The sequence below is a fragment of the Rhodamnia argentea genome, chromosome 2 (assembly GCF_020921035.1).
Source record: "Rhodamnia argentea isolate NSW1041297 chromosome 2, ASM2092103v1, whole genome shotgun sequence".
Lineage (NCBI taxonomy): Eukaryota > Viridiplantae > Streptophyta > Magnoliopsida > Myrtales > Myrtaceae > Rhodamnia > Rhodamnia argentea.
Genome location: NC_063151.1, coordinates 18387060 through 18410490, shown reverse-complemented (window position 1 = coordinate 18410490; position 23431 = coordinate 18387060). Strand labels below are relative to the sequence as shown.

Sequence of the window (23431 nt, the reverse complement as noted above, 5' to 3'; positions counted from 1 at the left end):
TCGTTGATTTTTTATGAAAGGACACATGTTTTGTGGTGAATCCAGACACGATATATCCCTGCAGCACAAGGAAACCAACAAATATACTGCAATGGAATTAAATCAACGTCAAAATACACAACACCTTTGTTGGAATTATTGACGACGAATATGAGATTATAGAGAGATACAATGCCTATTGACACCTAAAATTGGTCGGGCCTTTAGAAAGCTGGAAATCCCATAAGAACTCAATGGGCTTGAAGACCTAGAGTATCCTAAACAAATTGGCGACTAGTGACATGTTGTGGCCGCCACCTGAGCACATGAAGCGTCGGTGACACTGTGAAATCGGTATGTGACACCAAAGATCATGTCGAGCAGATGAGTCAGAAGATCAACCGTCTAGTGGATAAGATGAGCAGTCTCCAAAGCCTACAAGAGATTGTTCGATTTATTTTAGTTTGCATAGTTGCTTCATGCATAGAATCGCCACAAGAACCCGATTAAACATCAAAGTCGAGCAACTAGACCTTCGATGAAGGATCTTTCTTCGTGGACTTTCCTCGAGGAAACAATACCGAAAGTGAATTGATAACTAAGATCTGAAAGCTACAACTTGATATACACTAAAATTTTAATCAACGACTAGATACCTGGAGACTACAACTACGATACATGAATTAAAAGATAACAAGTTTTGTTTCTTTGTTGGGGGGTTATAAATAGAACGATCTAGCCATTTGTAACCCACAATCGATTGTTACACAAGTAGTTATTATGATTTCACTATTCAGCGGTTACTAATCCTCCACTACTTGATAATTACATTAACTCCAGTATTTGACAGTTAACTTGACCGTTACGTAGACTTTACTGATCGATAGTTATATTGACTCCATTACTGATAGTTACATTGATTCCACTACCTTGATGGTCACTTTATTCTACTACATTGACTGTTATTTATTTGACGGTTACACCTGAAATTGCCGACTCCATTTTTTGTCTATTCTTTCAAACTGTCGATTCATTAAGTTGTCAAATCCTTAAGTTGTTGGTTGTTATGACTAAACTATCACTTGTTGATAATCACCGAAAGTTGGCAATTTTGTTTTTATGTAAACAAGTTTTAAACTTTTCGATTTACCAATTTAGTAGTACACCTTTTGTGTGAAATTTCAATATAATCCTTCCAATCAATTTTTAGAGTTCATTGCCGGTTGTCTTACATGGCACATTGCCACATAAACGATTTTCAATGAAAATTTATCGGAAGGACTAAATTGAAATTTTCGTAAATGCATAGGACTAAATTGGCAAAATTAACAAATTTAGAACTAAATTGGCATCCGCACAAATTGTTTAGGACCGATCGGGCAATTTTTCCTTTCTTTTATTAGTCCATGTATATGAGCATAGAAACCCGACTATCTTGATATGCACAAAGCTCCTTGCAAGACTCACAATCCAATTAAGTCCAAGTATTTAGTATATGTAGAGGTGTCAAACGGGTGGGTCGGGTCATATATGGTGAGACCTATATTAACCCATTTAATTCGTTTTGACCTATTTTCATACAAGATAAATTTGACGATCCATACTCGACTCGATCCATACCCGACCTAACCCATACCCAACATATACTTGACCCTACCATATTACTTAAATATTTCTATATTTAACTAAATTATGGAATATTGATTTCTCATAAATTGTTAAGACAAATGATATTTCTAAAACACTTTTATGAAATTGAATTTTTTAATTTTTAAAAATTAATATTTTGTTATTAAAATTAATTTTTTATTGTTAAAAATATTTTTTTTATTATAATTTTTTATTAAAAATATTATTTTTATTTTAAATTTATATTATATATTTTATTTTCCTTTTTATCCGAAGGCGGGAAACGACAACCCCGCGGCGGTGGGCGGCGGCAAAGGATGGCTAGTTGGCGAAGGTGGGCGGGCAGCGGCCAACAACATTCTAGGACAATTTTTATTTTTCTTTCGTTGTTTTACTTATACAAAAATTAAAAAAATAAAAAAATATTAACTAACATGTTTGAGTTGAAGCCATTTTACAAGTGGGTGCTTGGGAAGCTGTAGGCCACGGGCCAAAAATAGGGTTCAATTGTATGACCCATTTTAGACCCATCCGATTCAACTTTAACTTTTTGGATCCATTTTCACTTAGCCCTTTTAAAAACATACAACTCATATATAACCCATTTGTATAAAATAAGAGTAAAAAAATGGGTCATGGACCATGTTGACATCTCTAAGTATATGCAAGTAACTGTAATCCGGATCAGCTTCCATGAAGATGATTGGAAGCTGATAGGATTTTGACGTTATTATGCTAAAAATCTCCCGTTTCAAAAGGATTGCGAAGTCATGTTGGGACTCAATAAAACGAGCACTTCAAGGTTTTACGAGACGAACGGGGAATCCATCCTCCTCGTGCTCATATTTTTTTGGTCGGCAGCCAGTAATGACACCAGCCGAGCACTTTGAAAGTTCAGACGGACCTGCATAGTTGTTTCGCGAGTTGGCCAAAATGGACCGGCCAAGGTGACTGGGGACTCCCAGCAAGGTGTGAATTGAGTTGTACATTTGGCATTATTGCTTAACCGACGGACCAAGTAAGCTGGCACAAAAGGGGACCAAGCTTTCAAGTCTTTTTACTTCTCGGATGCTTCTCTCTCTTGCCCCTCTCTCTCTGTGGTGATTTGGACGTGGGTGTTGACCGGGAGGACGAATCAATTATTAATTCAGTTGAAGGGGGCAAAACCCACGAATCATGTACCGTGGCTGCGGGTGGGCGCATGGTCAATGCTAATTTCATATTTAATGGGGAAATGGGGATGGAAGTGGGTCACAAAAAGCTTAATTATCTTTAAACAAAAGCTTCATTATCTTTTAAACAAGCTTCTAGACATTTCTTCCGAAAGAGGTATTGGGCTTTCGTTGTCCTCTGTCTCTCTCGACGAGGAACCATTTTGTCTTTGAGGGTTTTTTGGGCTCTTGAACCTCTTACAAAGAAAAAAGAGTGCTTCACTTGGCTTTTGGTTAGCATTAAATACCGTTTCAAGTTAAATATGGTTATCACATTAGCCATGTTGTTATTAAGGACTCATCCGATATTTGAACATAAAATTTTCAATCCGGTAATTAAAAATCAAGAGCTTAGATAAGGTATGCAAGTAGATGGAGAAGAAGCTCTGTATTGTAATACTGCTCCAAAACAAAGGTTTTATACTTAGTCCTTCAAAAGACCTTTTGCATGCATACTTATGGTCCATGTAGATAAGAACTTTGAACCAACCATCTATACTTTCTAAACCCTAAATTTTAAATTAGCGTTACTTAATTAGGCAATTGCTTAATCCACGCAGGTCGATCGCTCTAAGAAATCGGAATGTCACTCCTTGAGGAATTCAATTCCACTTAGAGGTCAGTCAACCTCTCTCCCCAAGTCTAGGGCACAATCTCTGGTTATAAATCTGCGAGAGTTGCCATTGTAACAGAAGGGTTCGTGCAAATTGGGCGCCATCAAGAACGTGGAAAGCTCGTCGCGCAAGCCGCAGTACGATCCTGCTATGGGAGATCAACACGTTCATGCAAAAGAGGTAAGACGGCACAAATTTACATTATGAATCAGCACCAACCTCGAGGCTTCTTCTTTCCGTGTCGCTACTGCTCTGTCCATAGCTTGAACCAATGAACTTGCAATGACGAAAAAGAGAGAACTTGCAATAAAAACTTGTCTTCTACAACTTTTTGTTTTTCTATGTTTTGATTAGGCTGATTCGCCCTTAATATTTCATCCATAATCTCTATGGGGATTCTCGAAAATTATAAAAGTAAATTTATGCTCTACCAAATTGTGGAAAAAATTGTCCAAAAGTCCTAAATTTATTGCATTTATGTCAATTCAGTCCAAAATTTTTTAATTTTGTCAACTAAGTCCTAAACATTTTTTAATTTTGCCAATTGAGTCATGAACCTTTTTATCCTTTTTTTAATTTAGTATATCCTATCAATTTTGGATAGAAATCACTAACGTGGATGTCGGTTGTCCTACGTGACATTGCACGCCGATGTGGACAATTTTCAATAATATTATATATTCTTTTGAGTTTTTTATTTATTTTATTTTATTTTTCTTTATTTTTTATCTTTCAATTCAAAGGGCCAACGGGGCCATTGGCCATTGCCTAAGGGCTGGCAACCCTCGTCTATCCTTATGTCAGGGCCATGAAGCCCTCACCGGCTTCAGCGCAGGGCCATGATCCCTCACCTGCACAACGAGGGTGGCGGAGGTGGCTAACCCTCATTGAATGGAGATAAATAAACAAATAAATCAGTAAAATACTAAAAATATTGTTAAAAATTATTTACGTCGGTGTCGGTCGTGCCACGTAAAACGGCCGACATCAATTTGAGTGATTTCCGACAAAATTGACGCGATGAACTCAATTAGCAAAATGTGAAAATGTTTGAGACTCAATTGACAAAAAGATTTAAGACTTAATTGGTAAAAGTGCAATAAGAATTTAATTGGTAAAAATACAATAAATTTAGGACTTTTTAGGTAATTTTCTCACCAAATTGATGAAATAATCAAACTATTCCTAACTAATTTGCCTTTCTTCCACGGCAAAAAGCCTAGCCCCGCTTTCCTTTTCATGCTAAATATCTTTTTCCACTTGATAAAGTGTGTTCTCCTTTCGTTCTTTTGCACTCGTTCGACAGTAACCTGTAGCTATGGCATAAAAGAAAACTGTAGCTTATTTGTCATCTCTAAACATTTATCTTTCGTTAATTCTCAAAAATGGAAGGGCATATATAACGGAAATGTCTTCAAAACCATTCTCATATATTTATCTTATTATAAGAGTAGTGTGGAATAATAAATTGAAGGAATTATATTTACTTATAATTGAGTCGAAAATGTAAACTAACATCTAATTAGAGATATAAGTTGTGAGGAAATTATTTGTAATTTAAATTATAACTTACTAACATTACCTGCTAATATGAATGAATTTCACTTACGCTTAGTTATAGTAAAATTAATTATTGAAAGCATAAATATTAAAGTAAAACGAAAAATTGGACAACTTAAAAAACATATTTTGTTGCCGAATAAACTAATTATGTTCTGATGTTTTCGTATTCTGATGTACAGCTTATTTGATTGACCGATTAAGTTGCGCTCCATATGTATGTTCTTGATGGAAGTATTAAGTAAAAAAACAAAAGCAAAAAATATTAAAACGACACATCTTGTTAAACTAAAATGAAATAACGAAAAGAATATAAAATTATAAATATTAAAAAAACTATTCTTAGCTTATTCAATTGACATGAGTACATCACAACTATTACATACGTTCATGTTATTTTCATAAACAATAAGCTTAGTGAAAAAGAGGAAGCAACCATTTCCGCAACCGAATCCGGGCACGGCATTTTGGTTGGAGAGAGAATACTACCCCATTTTATAAAGAAAATGATTTTGCTAGCATAACAATCTTTGGTGACGGTGAGTATAACAATATGTTGTGAGTCACAAATTCTTAAAAGAGTAGATCCCACAATAATTTTTTATTAATTTTTAATTATTTTTTATGGCCCTAAATAGACTGTTAGTATAACAGTCACCCAAAAATTATTGTATAATCAATTTAAAAAAAATATGCATTTCCCTGTAATTAAGGAGTATTGACAGAAAAATTGTTCTAGTTTTCCATATAATAGATTGTGGGACCAAAACAATTATCTTCTTTGGATTGCGTATACCATGCGCACTAATGAATTATGTGGTTGACAAATCCAATCACAGTACATAAACTACATGGAAATTTAGTGTTATTCAGTCGACTGAATGGCCGCCTCATTACTTAGTTCCTTCAATAGAATTATTCACGAAATATCATTTTGGAGAGCTAAATAACCCAAACATTACGACACCAAGCAACTATTCTCTTAAATTTCTCTCCAAATTGAATACTTTATATTACGAGTCCATATGTCACCTTGGATATAATTGAGATCTTCTACATAGCATGATCATGGCCACGGTCAACTGTGTGAACTCAAGCATGGTCGTCTAGAAAAAGGGTATATCATGTGTTTAGTTACACAATTTAGCGGCTCTTACATATCAATCACCGTGCCCTCAAGACACGATCCTAGAAAACATTTAGACCTACCAGTCCTGATAACCTAATAAAGTTTCTTATCCTACACGCCCACTTAACCACAAATTCTAGATTCACACCATGTAGAATTTGATGCAATAACTGACGTTTGAAAACCACATAAAGGGAGAAAAAAATAAAGAAGGAGGTCATGAGCTCACTCGTTGGAATATTCGTGCCTAGTGTCTGAGGTTGTCAATTTCGCTGCTTTGTCCAAAGTAAGTGACAAATATATATACACACACAAGCCTATTAATATTCTCGTTGGTGGAAGGATTCGTCATACTTATCTTGATATTCCACCCCCCAATCGCCAATATGTTATTATATAAACGCCTGATTTTTCAAACCAAAGCATTACGCAAGAGGGGTTGGAGAAGCAAACTCCATATGGTGACTCGTAATGGCCCTGGCCCCGTTTGCGTGGCCTCGCATTGATTGTGCGGAAGAGATTAAAAAGAATTTGTAGGAGGACAAAAAGCAAAAAATGCAAAGCAACCAACTTTGAAAGTTGAGGGGGAGGAAGCAATGAAAAAAGTTGGGCAACAAAATGAGAATAGGACCTGAATGAGATGTGAACGGTGACAAGAAAAGGGGCAAGCACACTTTAAAGCGATAGAAGATTTTTTTTTTTTGTGTTTTTTTTTTCTTTTGTTTCTCTTTTTTGTTTCTTCTTTATTTGAAACTAAAAAAAAGGGTCAAATTGTCTCTCCGGGCATTCACACTTCGAAGAGGCAAAAACCCCTTTTGGGAGAAAATCATTACGGCCACCTATAAATTTTCTTACCGTCAGGAAAATTTTGGATTGCCTCCATAAGGGTGTCCAAGTTTTTCAGTCTTTTACTCAATTGCACACTTGATTTCCTTACTTTCTTTGGGGGAAAAAAAAGAAATGATTAGAGGAACAGCAACAGAGTTCTAGGTGGAGCAGCAATTACCGGGGGCCCCAACATCGCCACACCTAAAACCAGTTTAGAATTTATACATTCATAGGACACTAGTGTTCTTCTCAATAATGAGAAGTTTGGCGGTTTTTGAAACACGAGTGATCTACATGAATAAGGCATTTTCCTATACCACACATCCTGAGAGCGTTCGAAGAAAATTTGAAAAGTATAATAGTTCGAACTCACATTTTAAATGAGGAAGACGAAGACGATTACAGCTCTGAGCAAATGCCATGTTATTAGTAGCAATAAGTCTCTGTCTCCCATGGTTGAAATCGGGGCCTTCTTGGGATTAAATTCAACAACACACAAAAAAGATGTAGCTACACTAGCGTCTGCTTTAGATTCGTTGCATGCTGTGCTATTTATTGGTAGTACTAGCTATTGGGTAATTGTCTACAATAGCCAGTTGTGATGGTCCGAAATATCTATTTCATCCCAACTAAGCTTAAATTTTAAATCTATATTCCTAAAATACCTTTCTCTTTACTCCCTTTCCTCCTCGTGGGATGGTATGTTGATTGTTATTAACAATGTCCATAAAATATCCGCCTCTATTATACAGCACTAACTTTGCTAACTACCCAAGAAGCGTAATCATATGAACCTTCATATTCGGTAGGAATTTGTCGTATTCTTAAAAAGTGACCGGCCTGTTATGTAATTCAAAAAATGAATTCAATCTTGCGCTCGAAAGATTACCGATATTTCATTATAAAACAAGTTGTGGACATTTAATTTCTTTTGCAATTCAAGATTAAGGTATAAGTGGTCCTTCTTCGTACTTTTCCATTTATTTTTTGGTGCTCATAAGATGAGATGATCACGAGAAGTCACAAGGGAAGGCTCCTTAAAAAACGGGGCAAAAGGACAAGCATGTGAAGGTAAAAAGAGCCGAAGGTGCTTGGCGTGGGCAACATGAAAACACAAGAGATTATGGGGGGCTCGCCTGGCTATTAGGCAGCTTGTAGGAATGAGTCTCTCTATGGTTTTAGACTTCCAAGAAAGATGAAAAAGGGGAAGATGCACTAGCCATAAATTAATCACAAAATAAATAAAATAAGTACCAAGAAATTTGATTTTATCTATCCCTATGATTAGATATTTGTCTCCACATTGTGCGTGAGGAGTTTAGATGTTGAATATATATATGTTGGTGGACTAATCAACCTTGAATCCTTGCCCGTCTCAACATACCCAAAAACGAAGTCAAAGGTCCTTTTCTTTTATCATATATCTTTAGTTTTAATTAGCAAAAAAAAAAAAAATCTAATCATCAAATTAGATGTCATGGTGGCGAACAGATGTTTAAGATACATGAAATTGCATTGCCTTTTACTTTTCAACGTCTTATTTGTGAGATCCTGTTCATGCTTGTTCTCGGTCCTCTTTCTAAGTTACAGTATTTAACCTCCTCTAATAGGTTAAATCACCTCAACACTCCCCCAGCTCAGCAGGCAATTAGTGTCGCATTATGCCGACAATCGTTCTATATCACTGAATATAACTTTTGACGTGATTCACACAATTTCAAATTGTGCCGTGTCGGGTTTATATTTTTATTAGTGAATCCGTTTGTTTTATTAGAGCTATGTCCCTCGCATCATTTAAAGAAAATGTCATCCCTACCCAACAAGATCTTTCATACCCTATTAACCAAGTTGGTAATATAATACCAATCTTGCATTTTTAGGACATATGAACAAATCCCATATTTCCAAACAAGTAAAATAAAATCCCCCGAATATAAATCGCCAAGAAAAGAGCCTCAACATAAATGATGCAATTTAGGTGAAACGACCTTTCATAGATGTGTGTACAAAGAAAAGTCGGCAATTTTTCAAGAGCTACTTGGGGTCAAGAACGGGGGCATCATCCTTTGGCCGACACCCAAATCTGTCAATTCCTTCGCCAAGAGAACACAAAGCCATTTTCGACCATATGATCGGGTCAGATTTCTTACCTCCAGATTTACATGCCTTGTTTACAAGGGTGGTGTTAAAAGCAGTACTCGAGAAGTAGAGAGAGAGAGAGAGAGAGAGAGAGAGACAGAAGAGAGAGAGAGTCAGAGCGTTTTGATTTTTCGAAGGAAAGACGGGGACATGAGCCATTTGGTAAGCGGCCAACAGGACACATTTTGTCTTGGGTGCTCTCTGTCATTCAATACGTATTTTATTGAATTGTCTCTCCATGAAACTGCTCTGTTCTAACCCTTCTCTCTCTCTCTCCCCTCTCTCTTTTGGGTTGCCTTGTAAATCACAGATTACTGTCCTCTTTAATCTCTCTCTCTCTCTCTCTCTCTCTCTCTTTCCTCTAGCATTTCATTTCTCTATCTCATATTCTTCATCCAAAGGCTTCTTTCTATCTTCCATTTGCTAAGCGGCGACTTATTCTTTTCCCTTTTTTTCCTTTCGTTCTCTTCCTTATTTTCTCCGCAAAGCAAAGGAGAGCGCCGAGGGGATAGACAGAGAGAGATTGTGGCCCTTCGCCTTCCGAGACCCAGATTTAGATCCATCCGTTAGCTCGTTACTCAGCTCAAAGGTACAATCTTTATGCTTTTCTCGTTAAAATCTCTTAGTTTTTGGATGATCGGTGAATTGTAGCTGAGGATTCCGATTGTTTTTGTTCATAATTTTTTTCTTGTGGTGCTCTGTAGATGTTTGTTTTGTTTTAATGGTTGACCGTGAACAGGATTTTTATCGCAGATATGGGTTCGATTTGTTTGAACGAAGCAGAGGTGAGCTCGTGGGAAGCTTTGAGCTTTCATAACTTTGGATTTTTGACTGCTTTAAGTTTTTTTTTCCTTTGGCTAGCTTGTTAAGTGCTTTGACTTGTCAAACGATTCATCTGGGCTGATACTTGATGAGAAATGGCTGTGTAGACCTTTGAATTTTTTTTTTCTTGTGGATAATAAATCCTCTTATTTCTCAGCGGATCTCATGTATTTTCCTTATTTCTGTTCCTTTTTTTCCCCTGCTTTAAAAGTGCAAAAGTTTCGTTTTTTCCTGGATTATTTCTCAAATGTCATGACTAAGTTGATGATTTTAGGTGCAGAAATTTAAAAATTCAAACTTTAGGTAGCTGCAATTTTTCTCAGCTTTCTGCTAATTTCCATTTCCTGTTTGGATTCCAATACAGTTGTTTTTTTAAATAAAAAAAATTATCTGTTGTTTTTGCCATGAGCCCAGGTTTGCTAGCCCTTTTCCTTCCTTTCATTCTTATGACTTTCGAAATCTGTAAATGGCATTATCTTTTCTTCAGAAAAACCAGTGTATCCAAGGCTGTCTGGTTTTAGAATTATCAATTTGGGTTATGACCCTGCTTGATTGATGCCACATATTGTATCATTTTATCATAAAGCACTCCTCAGAACTTCTAAGTTCTGTTGCCTTGTAAATTAGTTGGCATTTGATGGAGCTGAGCAAATTCACGAGCTTTTCTAGTGTCCAGTGTTGAATGGTGGCTGTTGTGGAACTTCATTTTTCTGTTACAATAAAGTAGATGAAGTTTCCAGAAACTCTTTGGAAGCATGAGATTAAACGTACATATGTGAATGCTGATAAGACAGATTTTTAATTGCTCTTCCATATAACCAAAATGTGTCCATTTGAACTTTTGCTGAGTGTGTCCTATTGACTAACGTGTAAGAATTTCGAAATAATCGCCAAGGGAAGATCTTAAGTGATACTATTAGGTAATCAAGGAGTCCATTGCTTATGGAGTGTAAGCATACATGCAACATTTTTGCTTTCTTGCTAGTGAAATGCTGACTTTGATATTTATCTTTGTCCACCCTGTCATTCCAGATATTCTATAACGATTTGGACCGGGTTGATACCTCCAAGAGTTGGCACAACAACTCTGCCTTCACAACATAATTTGTGCTGAACTATGTCAACCCCGATGCAAGGGCAGAGGGGTACAAGCAGTTCCTTGTCTGCAGGTTTTGAGTTTGAACATGGATCTTCATCAAGTAGTGCTGCGGTAGATCAACAGCTCTGTTGGAATAATATGCTGAATCAGGCAGATAGCCGAGTGGTGGACTACATTCCACCACCAAGTAATAACATTACCTTTCTGACCTCTATTGGTCATGAGCTGCCAAACTTAGCCAACTGGGGACCAGGCGGACCCAGTTCTAGTGACATGCATCCTGAGATGGGTAACGAGCGGAAAACAGAACATTCATGGCCAGCTTCAGTAAGTTCCTATGGTGGACCTGGTCCTTTACTAGAAGATCGGAGATACGAGCAGCCGGGTAGTGTTCGTACAGTGGATAATGTTAGTATGAACCCTCTAGTGATTCATAGTTCCAGTTCTAGTTCAATGCCACCAAATCTTAATGTGCCAACTGGTTTTGTTGGCCATGGCAGTGAGAGTTCGCCACTTCTGGAATGCCCTAATTTGTACAAGCCAAGTAGGTCGGGTGCTCAATGGCTTCCGGCTGGTAATAGCTCCGATCCTTTTACGGTTGCTTCTAGCAGTGGCACTGGAAATTTCGGCGAAGACAATGATGTGAGACCTGGCAGCCTGTTGGATGGTCGCCGTATACCTTGTAAAAGGAAGTCGTTCGAAGGACACATTGGTCAATCTTCTAATGTTGGGAGCTCTAGTTATTCGCAAAATTTGGAAACTAATGCTTCGCCCAATCTTCTTATTGGCCGTAATTATGATGGCACTACAGTTTCATCTTCTTTTCCAGAACAGGCAGACCCAAGAAGTGGATTGGGTCTGAGAGGAGCTGGTTCTCGTAGTCTGCCCGATTTAAGTGTTGCAGGAAGTACAGAAAACATGCAGAGAAACTTCCGTGTGAGGGGAAATGCTTTGGGTCAAAACATGCCCAATCCTCCCATTTCATATTCTGCTGGTACAGGAAATGGTGTTTTTAACCCTGGTTTTATGTCTAACCAGCCATCTTCGAGACTTCTCACAATTGATCCTTCATTGGACCTAAGGCCAATAACTGTAGCCAGTGATGCAAATGGGCAACACCAGACTAGTGTACCACCTGTTCCAACTTTGCCACCCAGCGGACCATCAATTCGATGGAATAGAGCTCTTGTTTCACGAGCTTCCGGTTCATCCAGTGCAGTTCTATCAGGAAATAGAGATGCTGGATCGCATGACGAATCCAACTCAAGCAGCAATGGGAGAAACATCTTAGAGCATTCCATGTTTGTTCCATCCAGCGATTTGGGAAACTCGGTTCCAAATCCTTCTGTTAGGAGGAGTGCTGGTGGAAGCAGTGGCATTCCTTTAAATACTGCTTCTAGTTCTCGAGGCAGCGCAAGCTCAAGCCGCCAGTCATCCCATGGTCATTGGGCGCCTCATTACAATCGTCATCCACAATATCCTCGGAGATTATCTGAATATGTTCGCCGGTCTTTGATGTCTTCTATGGGTTCTGAGCCTGAAGGCCAGAGTAGCTATGCTGCAGTTGGCTCAGGGCCTCCTGCTTCTTCACAAGACATTCTGCTTTCATCTAGATCTGGTTACCAGGGTCAGGCGATTCCTTCCAGGTCAACGATTTGGACAGAGAGACAAGGAGATGGTGCAGTGGGTTTTCCCTATCCCATGCGAAGTTTAGCTGCTGCTAGTGAAGGGCGAAGAAGGCTCGTATCTGAGGTTTGTGGAACTTTCATTTCTATCCTGAGTTTGCAGTACTTTGCACTGTTGTTTGTCGAAAACTGGAGCGGTCATAAAGATTTAGATGATATCCTGAAAACCTGTGGTAGACTTACCCATTTTCAGTATTGTCTAGTTTTAGTGTGTATATCTTGTTTGACATGTCTAGTGCTATTTCTGTATTTGTTAGGATGATGGTGAGGTACTATTTCACCTATGATTTTGCTACACTTTGCACCTTGATCTTTGGAGCTTACCATATCCTTCCATGTACAGGTGCGAAATGTCTTGGATTTAATGCGCCGGAGTGAGGGCTTGCGGATTGAGGTCGGTCTTGTATTATTTGTTATACTTTGAAAGTGTATTTTATAGGACAATGGACCGGTTCTTATTAAACAGTCGACTGAGTTAGTGAGGGGGAAAGCAAGCAAAGTGATGAATATCATTTATGGTATCTGGACGAATGTCTTTGAAATAAACAGCTGCTAATTGTTGGTCTCTTGCGTGGGATAATGGACAAGGAACTTTGTATCTGTGTTGAAGTCTTTAAGTCACTGAGTTGAAATCTCAATATTGTCCTGCCTTACTAGAAGGCCGAGCTTTAATAATTGCTTACGTAACCTTAACTAGGCAAGTGTCTAATTAGAGTCTCTACTTCTCATAAGGGTATGAGAAGAGGCAACGAGTAATATTTTGCTCACTATGATGGCTAAAGAGATTGGCAACCTTTGCCGTAAAACTATGTGTTAAAGAGTTCACTAGTCAGTGCGAAGGAGGATAGATCCTCAAGGTGGATGTTGTCTACACTACGCTTATGCAGTATTTGTGCTTAAAGAAATTATTGCTTTCTTTCATGTAAAAATGCTATTTTATGACCAATAAACAATCACATTATTCCTCATAGTATCTCTCAGTCAACAAGGATTACTTCCCAAGCCCCTTCCTCTTTTTAAGTGGAAGAATATGTAGTTTTGTTTTGTTTTTTTGATCAGAGAAGAATTTGTAGTTGACTGACCATGTTTTCTAAGATAGCTGCATAAATCATAAGTGGTTGCTTGGAACTCTTCTATTTAGCTGTTCTCATGTCCCTTGTTAAGAATGCAAGTAGATGCAATTTTCTCTTTGTTAGCACAGAATACGCTTGATGGATTCCAACTCAAAATCTTCTTCACCAACTAAAAATTTTAATGCTGTTATCGTCTTGTTTAAGATTTTAATTATATCACGTTAGAACTGTTCTTGCTTAAGTTGCTTTTCGTCTAGATCTTGGATGATGAAGAAGTGAAATCATCATTTCAGAAACAGGCCCTAAAGCTCGATGAATTGTTCAAGATGGGTTAATAGGGAGTTTCTCCTAGATTGCTAGCACTACATGTATATCTGATAGAGGTTGCGCTTATGCTTTGATGTAGGACTATATGCTCCTTGAGCAGTCAGTATTTTTTGGGATGGCTGATATCCATGACCGGCATAGGGATATGCGCCTTGACGTTGACAACATGACCTATGAGGTGAAAACATGAGTTGCTCTCAGGTGCTTATTTTCTCTAGACTACAGAAGGTATTCTAACGTGCTATTGCTACTTTCAGGAGTTGTTGGCTCTCGAAGAGCACATCGGAAACGTTAACACTGGATTGAATGAAGAAATCATATCAACTCGTATGAAACAGCGGAAGTGTGCCATTCCTGTTGACTCTGATAATGAGGTTGAGCCTTGCTGTATTTGTCAGGTAACCAAAATTGTCCTGTATTTTTTCATTCTGTCCTTGGTTGACAAAGCATTACTTAATCGTCTAATCTAAGTGGGTCATATTGTTACCTGGACTCCTGCAGCTTTGGTTTTTTCACCCTTAATTTTCAATTCTATGTAACTTTAAATAATCTGTTGGTTTCCAATGACCTAGGTTCTACTTTACCTTCGCCCTTTACTAGTATATGAGTTGTGTGTGCACAGTCTTTTCTCCGAAAGATTGCTCTATCCATTCATCACATTCTTTCACGTGATCAACAGGAAGAATATAATACTGGAGATGACCTCGGGACCCTGGAATGTGGACATGATTTTCACAGAGATTGTATTAAGCAGTGGCTGATGCACAAGAACTTGTGTCCCATCTGTAAAACAACCGGTCTGAACACATGAGAAGGAATCGAAGATCTTCCTATACCATGTCTTAGTCCCCTACTCAATTTGACTGAGAAGACAAACAGATGCATACCGTGAAATGGCTTGAGGATTCTGATATTTTGCTAGGATTAATTAAAATCATTTTAATGTTTTCATTCTTCCATTTGAAGCTGGACCATGGCCCCATGCAATAGGTAAAATGCTGGAGGTTTGTGTTTCTTGAAGTTTCACGACCTCCTAGTGTGGCCGAAGTAATTCCTTTTCATGGGGTGGTTTCGTAGGATCTAGTTGTCTCAACATTTGAAGACATTAATTACTTGTTTATGATGTTCTTTCCATGGTCTTAACTTGGCTTAGGCCTCTCAAATATTGAAAGTTGCCTTCTTCAGATTCAAATGGATAAAATCTTGTTTTTAGAGTTGAACTATACTCTTTTTTGCGGGTTCACACATTTGCTTCTTGTGAGCAAGAAATCATTTTTAGCTAGTCTTGTCGTGCCAAGCAATTCTTCAGACTTTCTCGATGAAAGCGACTGATCCGTCGCGCGTGTGCTTTGATGGTTTAATGCACGGTGATTGTCTTTCATCCTTTGAACTTCATTTTAGTGCTATTATCATTTTGGTTCTTAAATGCTGCGTATGTTTCAATGAAGGTGCTACTCTAAGATTAAGCTGTAGATACTTCTATGGATTCGTGTCTAGGTTTATGTCAGTAGCACAGAAAGAAACCTCGCTACTTTCAAGACAGTTTTTAATCTGGAAGACGATCAAAGGTCTGTGTTGTCAGCCTCTCTTCGTTGGTTTGAGTACGCATATGGATTGGAGATGGAGAACATACGTTCTCTTTCAGGGTTTAGGTTGCCGGCGGGGGGTGAAGTTCCGCACATCAATCGGATTAAGCTTAGCTTCGCAGCAAACAGCCATGAGATCATTAATTGCATTCTTTCGACTTATGGCTGCTTGATTCTATTGTTGCGTCAGCTACATCCTCCTTGGTAGACAAAAAGCTCAACTTGGTTTCGTTGTTGCATCAGGGACCCTCGAGAGCGATCCCTAAATGCTTTTCTATTGTCCCTAAAGGTTTCAACCTAATGCAGGAGAGATGCGAACTATACAAGGGTAAATGCTGCGCCTCGCGCATTATCACCTTTTGGAAACGAAAGCCAAATAAACAAACGGTAGAGAGAAAACCGTGCACGAAGAGAAAAACTGTGATGAATAGGAAGTTGATGATGATGATGGAGAGGCAGGCAAAAAAAAAAAAAAATGATGATGAGGAGCGCATCTTCAAGCTGTTGGATCCAATTGGACTGTTGTCCCGTACATCCCACTTTCAATTCCAATTAGTTCCATTCCAAAATCCAAGCCGTGAATCATGCTCGCCTAGGACTTGGAGGCGAGCTCTCGGCTTGACTCTACTTGTCTAAAAAGCCCTTGAAAATTCTAATGGATTTGAGAAGACGATAGTATAACAATATGACAGTGTAATCTTAATCACAAGTGTTATGAATGACAAAAAATATTTTGCAATCAAGGTGGGATTCACCTTCGATCTTATGCCCACCATTCCATCATTGTGTTGTCACACTGTCATGCTAGCATGACCCAAACTTTAATGATAGAAAATGAGAAAGTAATCTCTAAAAATTCGAATTTTAAAGATATGTTTTGATCAATCTTCCTTTTACAAATATGTTATATGCATTTTATAACTCAAAAGAGAGAACGAACCATGCCTTCGGCATCGCAAGACTGATCGTAGAGCTACTGATCACGCCGCTTCGCGTATCACGAAAGCCATATTAGAGCTAGAGGTAAATTACGTCGGATGAGTGTAGCTCTATCTCAGCAAGTAGGGAATGAAAGTTAAGAAGAAGGGAAAGGACCCAATCCACTCAGCTATAAGCATAGAGCCGGGGAGGGCCGTCTTAGGAAGCGGATCTCTTTGCTGAGGAAGCAGATTTGAGATTTAATGTACTTGATTGAAATAAAAAAAAATAAAAAAGAGTTTGGATACTCGAATATAAAGCGGGCAAACGCTTAGGCACTTGCGTTGTCATTAAGATGTGCAATTCTATGTTAAAAGTCAAGACAATTTTGCGGATACTCCAGACAAGAATGAACACTATTATCTGTCCAGGGATCCGAATATGCTTTGTATGAAATAGCCACAATGGGGCTCAATACAATACAAGTTTGTGCTGATCAATCCATTTGAGATAGCCATAAGTCACTCGCGGAGCACTCTCATCGGCTTCTACAGTCACATCAAAACACTGCTTGTCATACTTGTTAGTGAATGTGAGATTGCTAGGCTGTACCATGACTTCCATTTCCTTCGGGCTTGCCACAATCGCTTGGTAAACAGATGAATCATCCTCCACATTTGTCACCACCCTTAACTTTGGTCGAGCCAGTTCTGCTAGTGTTGGATACTTAATCCGATCTAATACATACTCACAAACAACGGAAACATGCCCAATAGATCACCGTATTCACCGATCGACGAAGATACATCACGAGGACGTACCTTATTGATCACCGATTAAATGCCCTTTGCGATCTCGGAGTTTTTCTCTCACAAACGATAATCGATAATTTGGGGAGGAGCGTTCTACGTTCTCTGTTTTCTTTGAAGTGACAGAATGAAGCAACGAGGGAGAACGATGGAGAGCACGTCAGCTATTTGATGTTTATTCAACCAACGTGACTTTTCACGTTTAAAGCGGATAATCGCTCAAGGGGTGTGGTTGCCCGCATGGGCGCACACCGTATCTCCTGTGGACCCCACTTCAATATTTAATCTAATATCTCCCACTCGCCCATATAGGGCAAACAACTCCTATTTGTCCACGGAGGACTAATAACTAAACTTTTTATCTTCGCAAAGTTCATATTGGCAAATAACCCGTGCGACCAGCATACACCGAGAGCTCGTTGTCATATATCCGTTGGGAGTATATGACAGCTCTAAAATTGGACATAAAAAGAAATGAATTGTATGCAGTACCCTAGATCGATCAATCACATATAAATTTCTCACTAGATCTCATTTTAAAATTGACGTATTATATTCACAATTATGATCACACCAAATAATCATAATTGACCGGTCTGTGAATATAATTCATAATGTGACTTAAAAACTCCAAATCAATCTTCCTCATTCATTAGATCTCTCAATCTCAGCTCAGCTCGCTTTTCTAGAAATGTCCCTTTAGATCAAATCAATTTCATGACCATAGGCAACACCCTAAGATAGCAAACACTAAATAGAGACCTTGAGAATAATGAAGAGTCATGAGGGTACAAAAAAATGAGGAATTTTATCCTCGAAAGTCTCACACGGCACAGAGAAGTTGAGATCAAAAAACTCTTGCCTACTCTCATTGGTCGATAGTGCATACGTAATATGAAATACGTATTACGGTATGTTCTCCTTCCCTTTGGAGCGTATGTCTTTCTATTTTAATACCATACAGATGCTTATCTTGACACACTCGGTGTCTAACTTGAGTTCACGTAACAACTACAAAGACGAGTTTTTCATCAGAACTCTCATCCGGCATTTAAGACGTATAAAGCGAAATATGTGGGTTATTTCACTTCCGGACATTGTAAGTAATAAGTCATCATCTTAACATCATGTTAAGGCGGTATTATTATTTTAAGCTTGAGCTCTCAATTATCACCTAGATAATAAGCTTAAAATTGCCTCATCTCTATTCACTACATAAATAAATAGAGGCGGTTACCCGTATGAGTGGGCTAACCTCTCATCCGTCCGACATACCTTTTCAACATATAGTGCATCAAGCATTAATACGTATGAATATCAAATAAACTTATAGACTTTAATATTGATAAACAACATCATCAATTATTGACGTTTAGGGAAAAAATACAAATATTCAATACATTAACCTCTATGCAGTCCTAGAGTCTTTATATGACCAAAGAAAGCATCTCTAGGAATTGGCTTTGTCGGGGGATCTGCTAACATTCTATGCGTAGATATATACCGTAGGTTCACTTCCTTTCGTGCTTCCATATCCTTGACATAGTTATACTTAATGTCTATGTGTTTGGTTTTACTATGAAACTTAAGATCCTTAGTATAAGCCATTGCTGCTTGACTATCACAATAAACCTTCACAGGTTTTGCAGCATCTCCCGTAACACCCAAATGATCCATAAATCTTCTAAGCCAAACACCTTCTTGTGCTGCCGCCGATAATGCCACGAACTCGGCTTCCATGGTGGATAAAGCTATATATTGTTATTTCTTACTGCTCCACGATATGGCGCCATTATTCAGTAAAAATACATTTCCGTAAGTGGATTTTCTCTCATCCAAATCTCCTCCCCGGTCGGCATCGGTGTAGCCCTCTAGGTGCGGATCACTTCCTTGATAAGTTAGCGAGTAATCGGCAATTCCTTTCAGATACCTCAAGATTCTTTTAACGGCAATCCAATGTGCTTGACCTAGATTGGATTGATATCTACCGACCAATCCAACTGCATAACAAATATCAGGTCTTGTACACATCATGGCGTACATGAGACTTCCGATAGCACTGGTATATGTAACGTTTTTCATACGTTCTTGCTCTTGTGGAGTCTTAGGACACATTCTTCGGCTTAACCCATTACCTTTTGCAATAGGAGTATCAATGGGTTTGCAATCTTGCATACAAAATCGTTTGAGAATTTTATTGACGTATGTCTCTTGCGAAAGAGATAATGACATTTTCGAACGATCTCTCGAAATCTTAACTCCGAGAATGTATGTAGCTTCACCCATATCTTTCATTTCAAAATTAGAATATAGCCAACTTTTGACTGTCTTCACAAACTCCATATTATTTCCAGCAATCAATATATCATCAACATATAATGATAAAATTACAAAGTGACCTTTGGACCTTTTGATATAGACGCAATTATCTTCATTAATTATTTCAAAATCATATGCCACTATGGCATTATTGAAGCGTATATACCATTGTCTTGAAGACTACTTAAGGCCATATATCGATTTCAAAAGTCGACATACTTTTTGTTCTTGGCCCTTTTTAACAAACCCAATGGGTTGTTCCATGTAAATCTCTTCATCTAATTCTTCATTGAGAAAAACAGTTTTTACATCCATCCGATGTAATTCAAGATCTAAACTAGCCACTATTGCTAGAATGAGGCGAATCGAGGTAAATCTTACCACGGGAGAAAAAGTATCTTCATAGTCAATTCCTTCCCGTTGGTTATATCATTTAGCCACAAGGCGTGCCTTATATTTCTCAATTGAGCCATCAGCCTTGCGCTTTATTTTGAGAACTCATTTGTTCCCAATGGTTTTGCGTCCTTTCGGAAGATCAACCAGTTCCCAAACTTGGTTTGATTTCATTGACTCTATCTTTTCTTTCATTGCTTTCATCCATTTTTCCTTATCGGGGCAAGATAGAGCCTCATTCACATTTCTTGGCTCATCTTCATCCAATGGAGCAATCATGAAAGCTTCCTCTTCAATTTCAAAGCGTCGAAGAGGAATGCTTTTGCGACCAGTTCGTCGTGGAGAAGATTGTACCAAGGGTACTTCTTCCTTCAATACGCTCCTACTCGGACCAGATAATGGCATTGATTCATCAAGTGGTTGCAATGGAGATTGGTTTGTATTCAACTCCCCACCTCTTACATTTCTTCCACTTAGATCATTATGTCCAACAGTCTCATTATCTTGATCCAATGTCTCAAATAGGGAACAATCTTCATCTATTTCGCCCTTTCTTAGAAATTCATTCTCTAAGAATGTGACATCTCGTGATTCAAATTCAGTCACATATCCACTTTCTTGCTCACTTATGAACACATATCCTTTTGAGTATTCTGAGTATTTTATGAAGATACTCTTTTTGCCTCTTGGTAGAAGTGACTGATTTGGAAGGCACTCGGTTAAGTACATAGGCAGCGGTTAATAAAGCGTCGCCCCAAAAGGCAATCGATAAATTAGCTTGTGCCATCATGGACCTAACCATTTCAAGTAGGGTTCTGTTTCGTCTTTCGGCAACACCATTTTGTTACGGAGTGTATGGAATAGATAACTGTCTATCTATTCCATTTTCATCACATAGATTTCTGAACTCATCGGATAAATATTCTCGACCTCGATTGGATCTCAAGGCTTTTATTTTCTTATCTAACTGATTTTCCACTAAGGTCATAAATTTCTTGAAGCAACTAAATGCTTCTGATTTATGAGATATCAGATAGACATATCCATATCGAGTATAATCATCAATAAATGTGATGAAATAAACAATACCATGCCTTTCCCTAACATTCATCGGGCCACGGATGTCAGTGTGAATTAATTGCAATGGGAATTCAGCTCTTGTCCCTTTTCCAAATGGCTTTCGAGTTGTTTTTCCCATTAGGCAATACTCATAGGTAGGCAATTCAACTTTCTCAATATTGTCTAATAAGTCATCTTTGGCTAATCTATTCATTATTTGTTAGCCAATATGACCAAGTCTAGCATGCCATGTATTCACATCATTCTTATTAGAACTAGAAGATGCAAACAGAGAATAACATACATTCACACTAGCATGTTCAATATCCAATACAATAAAGCCATCCGTGAAATAACCAGAACCATAAAAAGTTGTTCCTAACAACAAATCCACACCATTATTGTGAAAATTCATACTAAAACCAAGTTTGACTAATACCAAACACAGAGACAAGATTTTAACGAATCTCCGGAGCGTACGTAACATCATGTAGAAATAAAGTGCGTCCACCACGCATGATAAGTTGGCAAGTGCCAATTCCTTTCACTTCTACTCTGGAATTGTTTCCTACATAAATCCATCTCGCTCCACTTGGAATTCGTCGAAATTCCACGAACGTATTTCGATCTCCGGCTACATGGTCCGTGGCTCCCGAGTCTACAATCCACAAAGGATGAGATTCAGTTAAAAATATAGAACTTGATACATAACAAACACTTTTAAGTGTGTTAAGGGTTTCTACCTTCTTCGGCTCGCCACAATCGCGAGCGAAGTGACCCTTCTTGCCACGCTTGTAACATTTCATCCTCGAAATGTTCTTCTTCACGGGACGTTTCCCTTTGCCATGCTTCTCAAACTTTGGTTTCTTGTCGAATGGTTCAACTCTTTTGCCTGTCCACTTCTTGAACTTTCCAGGATGCTTGCGCTTGAAGCCCGAAGCTCCATGTGAGCTAGATCCAAGAACATATACATCGGATTGTATCTTAGCCACTAGAAGGCGGTCCTCCTCTAGCTCCAAATGGCGCACAACATCCTCAAAGGTTGTAACGTTCACATTATGGGTCAGGTTCACCTTCATGTGTTCCCAATTGTGAGGTAAAGAGCGAATTACAGCCTGCACTTGTTGTTCATCAGACAACACATGTCCAGCATCCTTTAGCTCACTAATCATGTTCGACATCTTCCTCAAATGTTGCTTTATATTCTGCCCATGTGGCATCTTATAAGTGTCGAACCCGATTGTAAGCCGCCTCAGCTTGGTGACAGAAGTCTAACCAAATCTAGCCTTCAATGCATCCCACATGTCTTTAGCATTTTCATGCTGCCCGAACTCCCTCATGATGTCATTATCCATACTACTCAACAACGTAATGCGAGCAGTTGAGTTCTTTTTCTTCCAGGCAGCGAAGGCTTCTTTGTCTCTTCTATGCTGTGCAAGATTACCATCCTCCGGCTCGGTCATGGTCGGGTTAAGAGCTTCCAAAGCCTCTAGTTCTTCAAGCACATACTGGATTTTCATGCTCCATATTTCATAATTTTCGCTATTCAATTTCTCACCCTTGTTGAGCTCAGCAACAATATTCTTAGATGCCGTTGCCATAGTATCCGAGTATAACATTTAGTACGTGTTTAAAGTCTATTTGTATGCAACAAATGCAATCATATTCATGCATCTTGATTATACCCGTATGTAGTTTCAAAAAAGAAATTCTAAAATCAACAGTTCACTAAGTTCCCCATCATCATCCAGATTTTCTTATCTAAAACCAATACCAATACAATCATCACTTTGTGTTCATCATATAGTTACTAAAACTTGTGAACACTCCCACTCGAAATATATACACATAACATAATGCATATACATAAATCATCAATACAACAATCACAAGTCCCTAAAAGTCTCCTAAGACATACAGGAAAGGAACTAGCTAAAATAAAAGTCTAAATATAATGTGTGATCCTCTTAGCTCCAGTTACAACATGAGCATATGTAATTTCCTTGGTACAAGGAAAAGAATAATTAAGGTATCGAGGAGGATTATGAATCAAATCAGGAGCCAAAATCAACTCCTTTGGACAAAACCTTTGAGGACTCTTGCCTTTACGCCGGGGCGCATTCTGTCTGCGCCAAGACATATTCATTGCAAGCGATGACGTCTTCATCGTTCCGATCCTTATAAAATCGTGTAAGAAATGTAGCACGGATTTCTTATATGTGGCAGCATCATTCCACCACGCGCTATTCATC

The 23431-nt window shown here is 38.4% G+C and overlaps 1 protein-coding gene across 3 annotated transcripts; it reads left to right on the top strand.

The window, feature by feature from the left end:
• The first annotated feature begins 9324 nt into the window (after positions 1–9324).
• On the top strand, positions 9325–15318 carry LOC115747871 (probable E3 ubiquitin-protein ligase RHG1A). 3 transcript variants are annotated; one of them, XR_004016169.2, is made up of 7 exons: positions 9325–9678; positions 10944–12762; positions 13039–13089; positions 14175–14273; positions 14353–14493; positions 14775–14973; positions 15011–15318. XR_004016169.2 is itself a non-coding variant. In XM_048273970.1 (7 exons), the coding sequence occupies exons 3-7, from the start codon at positions 11029–11031 to the stop codon at positions 14904–14906; spliced, it is 2157 nt and encodes a 718-aa protein (XP_048129927.1). In that variant the 5' UTR covers positions 9325–9678; positions 9829–9874; positions 10944–11028; the 3' UTR covers positions 14907–15318. The 3 variants fall into 3 exon arrangements, 2 of the variants coding, with proteins under 2 accessions (XP_048129927.1, XP_030540049.2); XM_048273970.1 differs by adding an exon at positions 9829–9874 and having other exon boundaries at positions 14775–15318; XM_030684189.2 differs by having other exon boundaries at positions 14775–15318.
• The last annotated feature ends 8113 nt before the right edge of the window (positions 15319–23431 follow it).

Coding starts and splice junctions, on each gene's coding strand:
- LOC115747871 (XM_030684189.2), top strand. CDS start 11,029: ATGTCAACCCCGATGCAAGGGCAGAGGGGTACAAGCAGTTCCTTGTCT. Junction 13,090..14,174: donor GTGAGGGCTTGCGGATTGAG/GTCGGTCTTGTA, acceptor GCTTTGATGTAG/GACTATATGCTCCTTGAGCA. Junction 14,494..14,774: donor AGCCTTGCTGTATTTGTCAG/GTAACCAAAATT, acceptor CGTGATCAACAG/GAAGAATATAATACTGGAGA.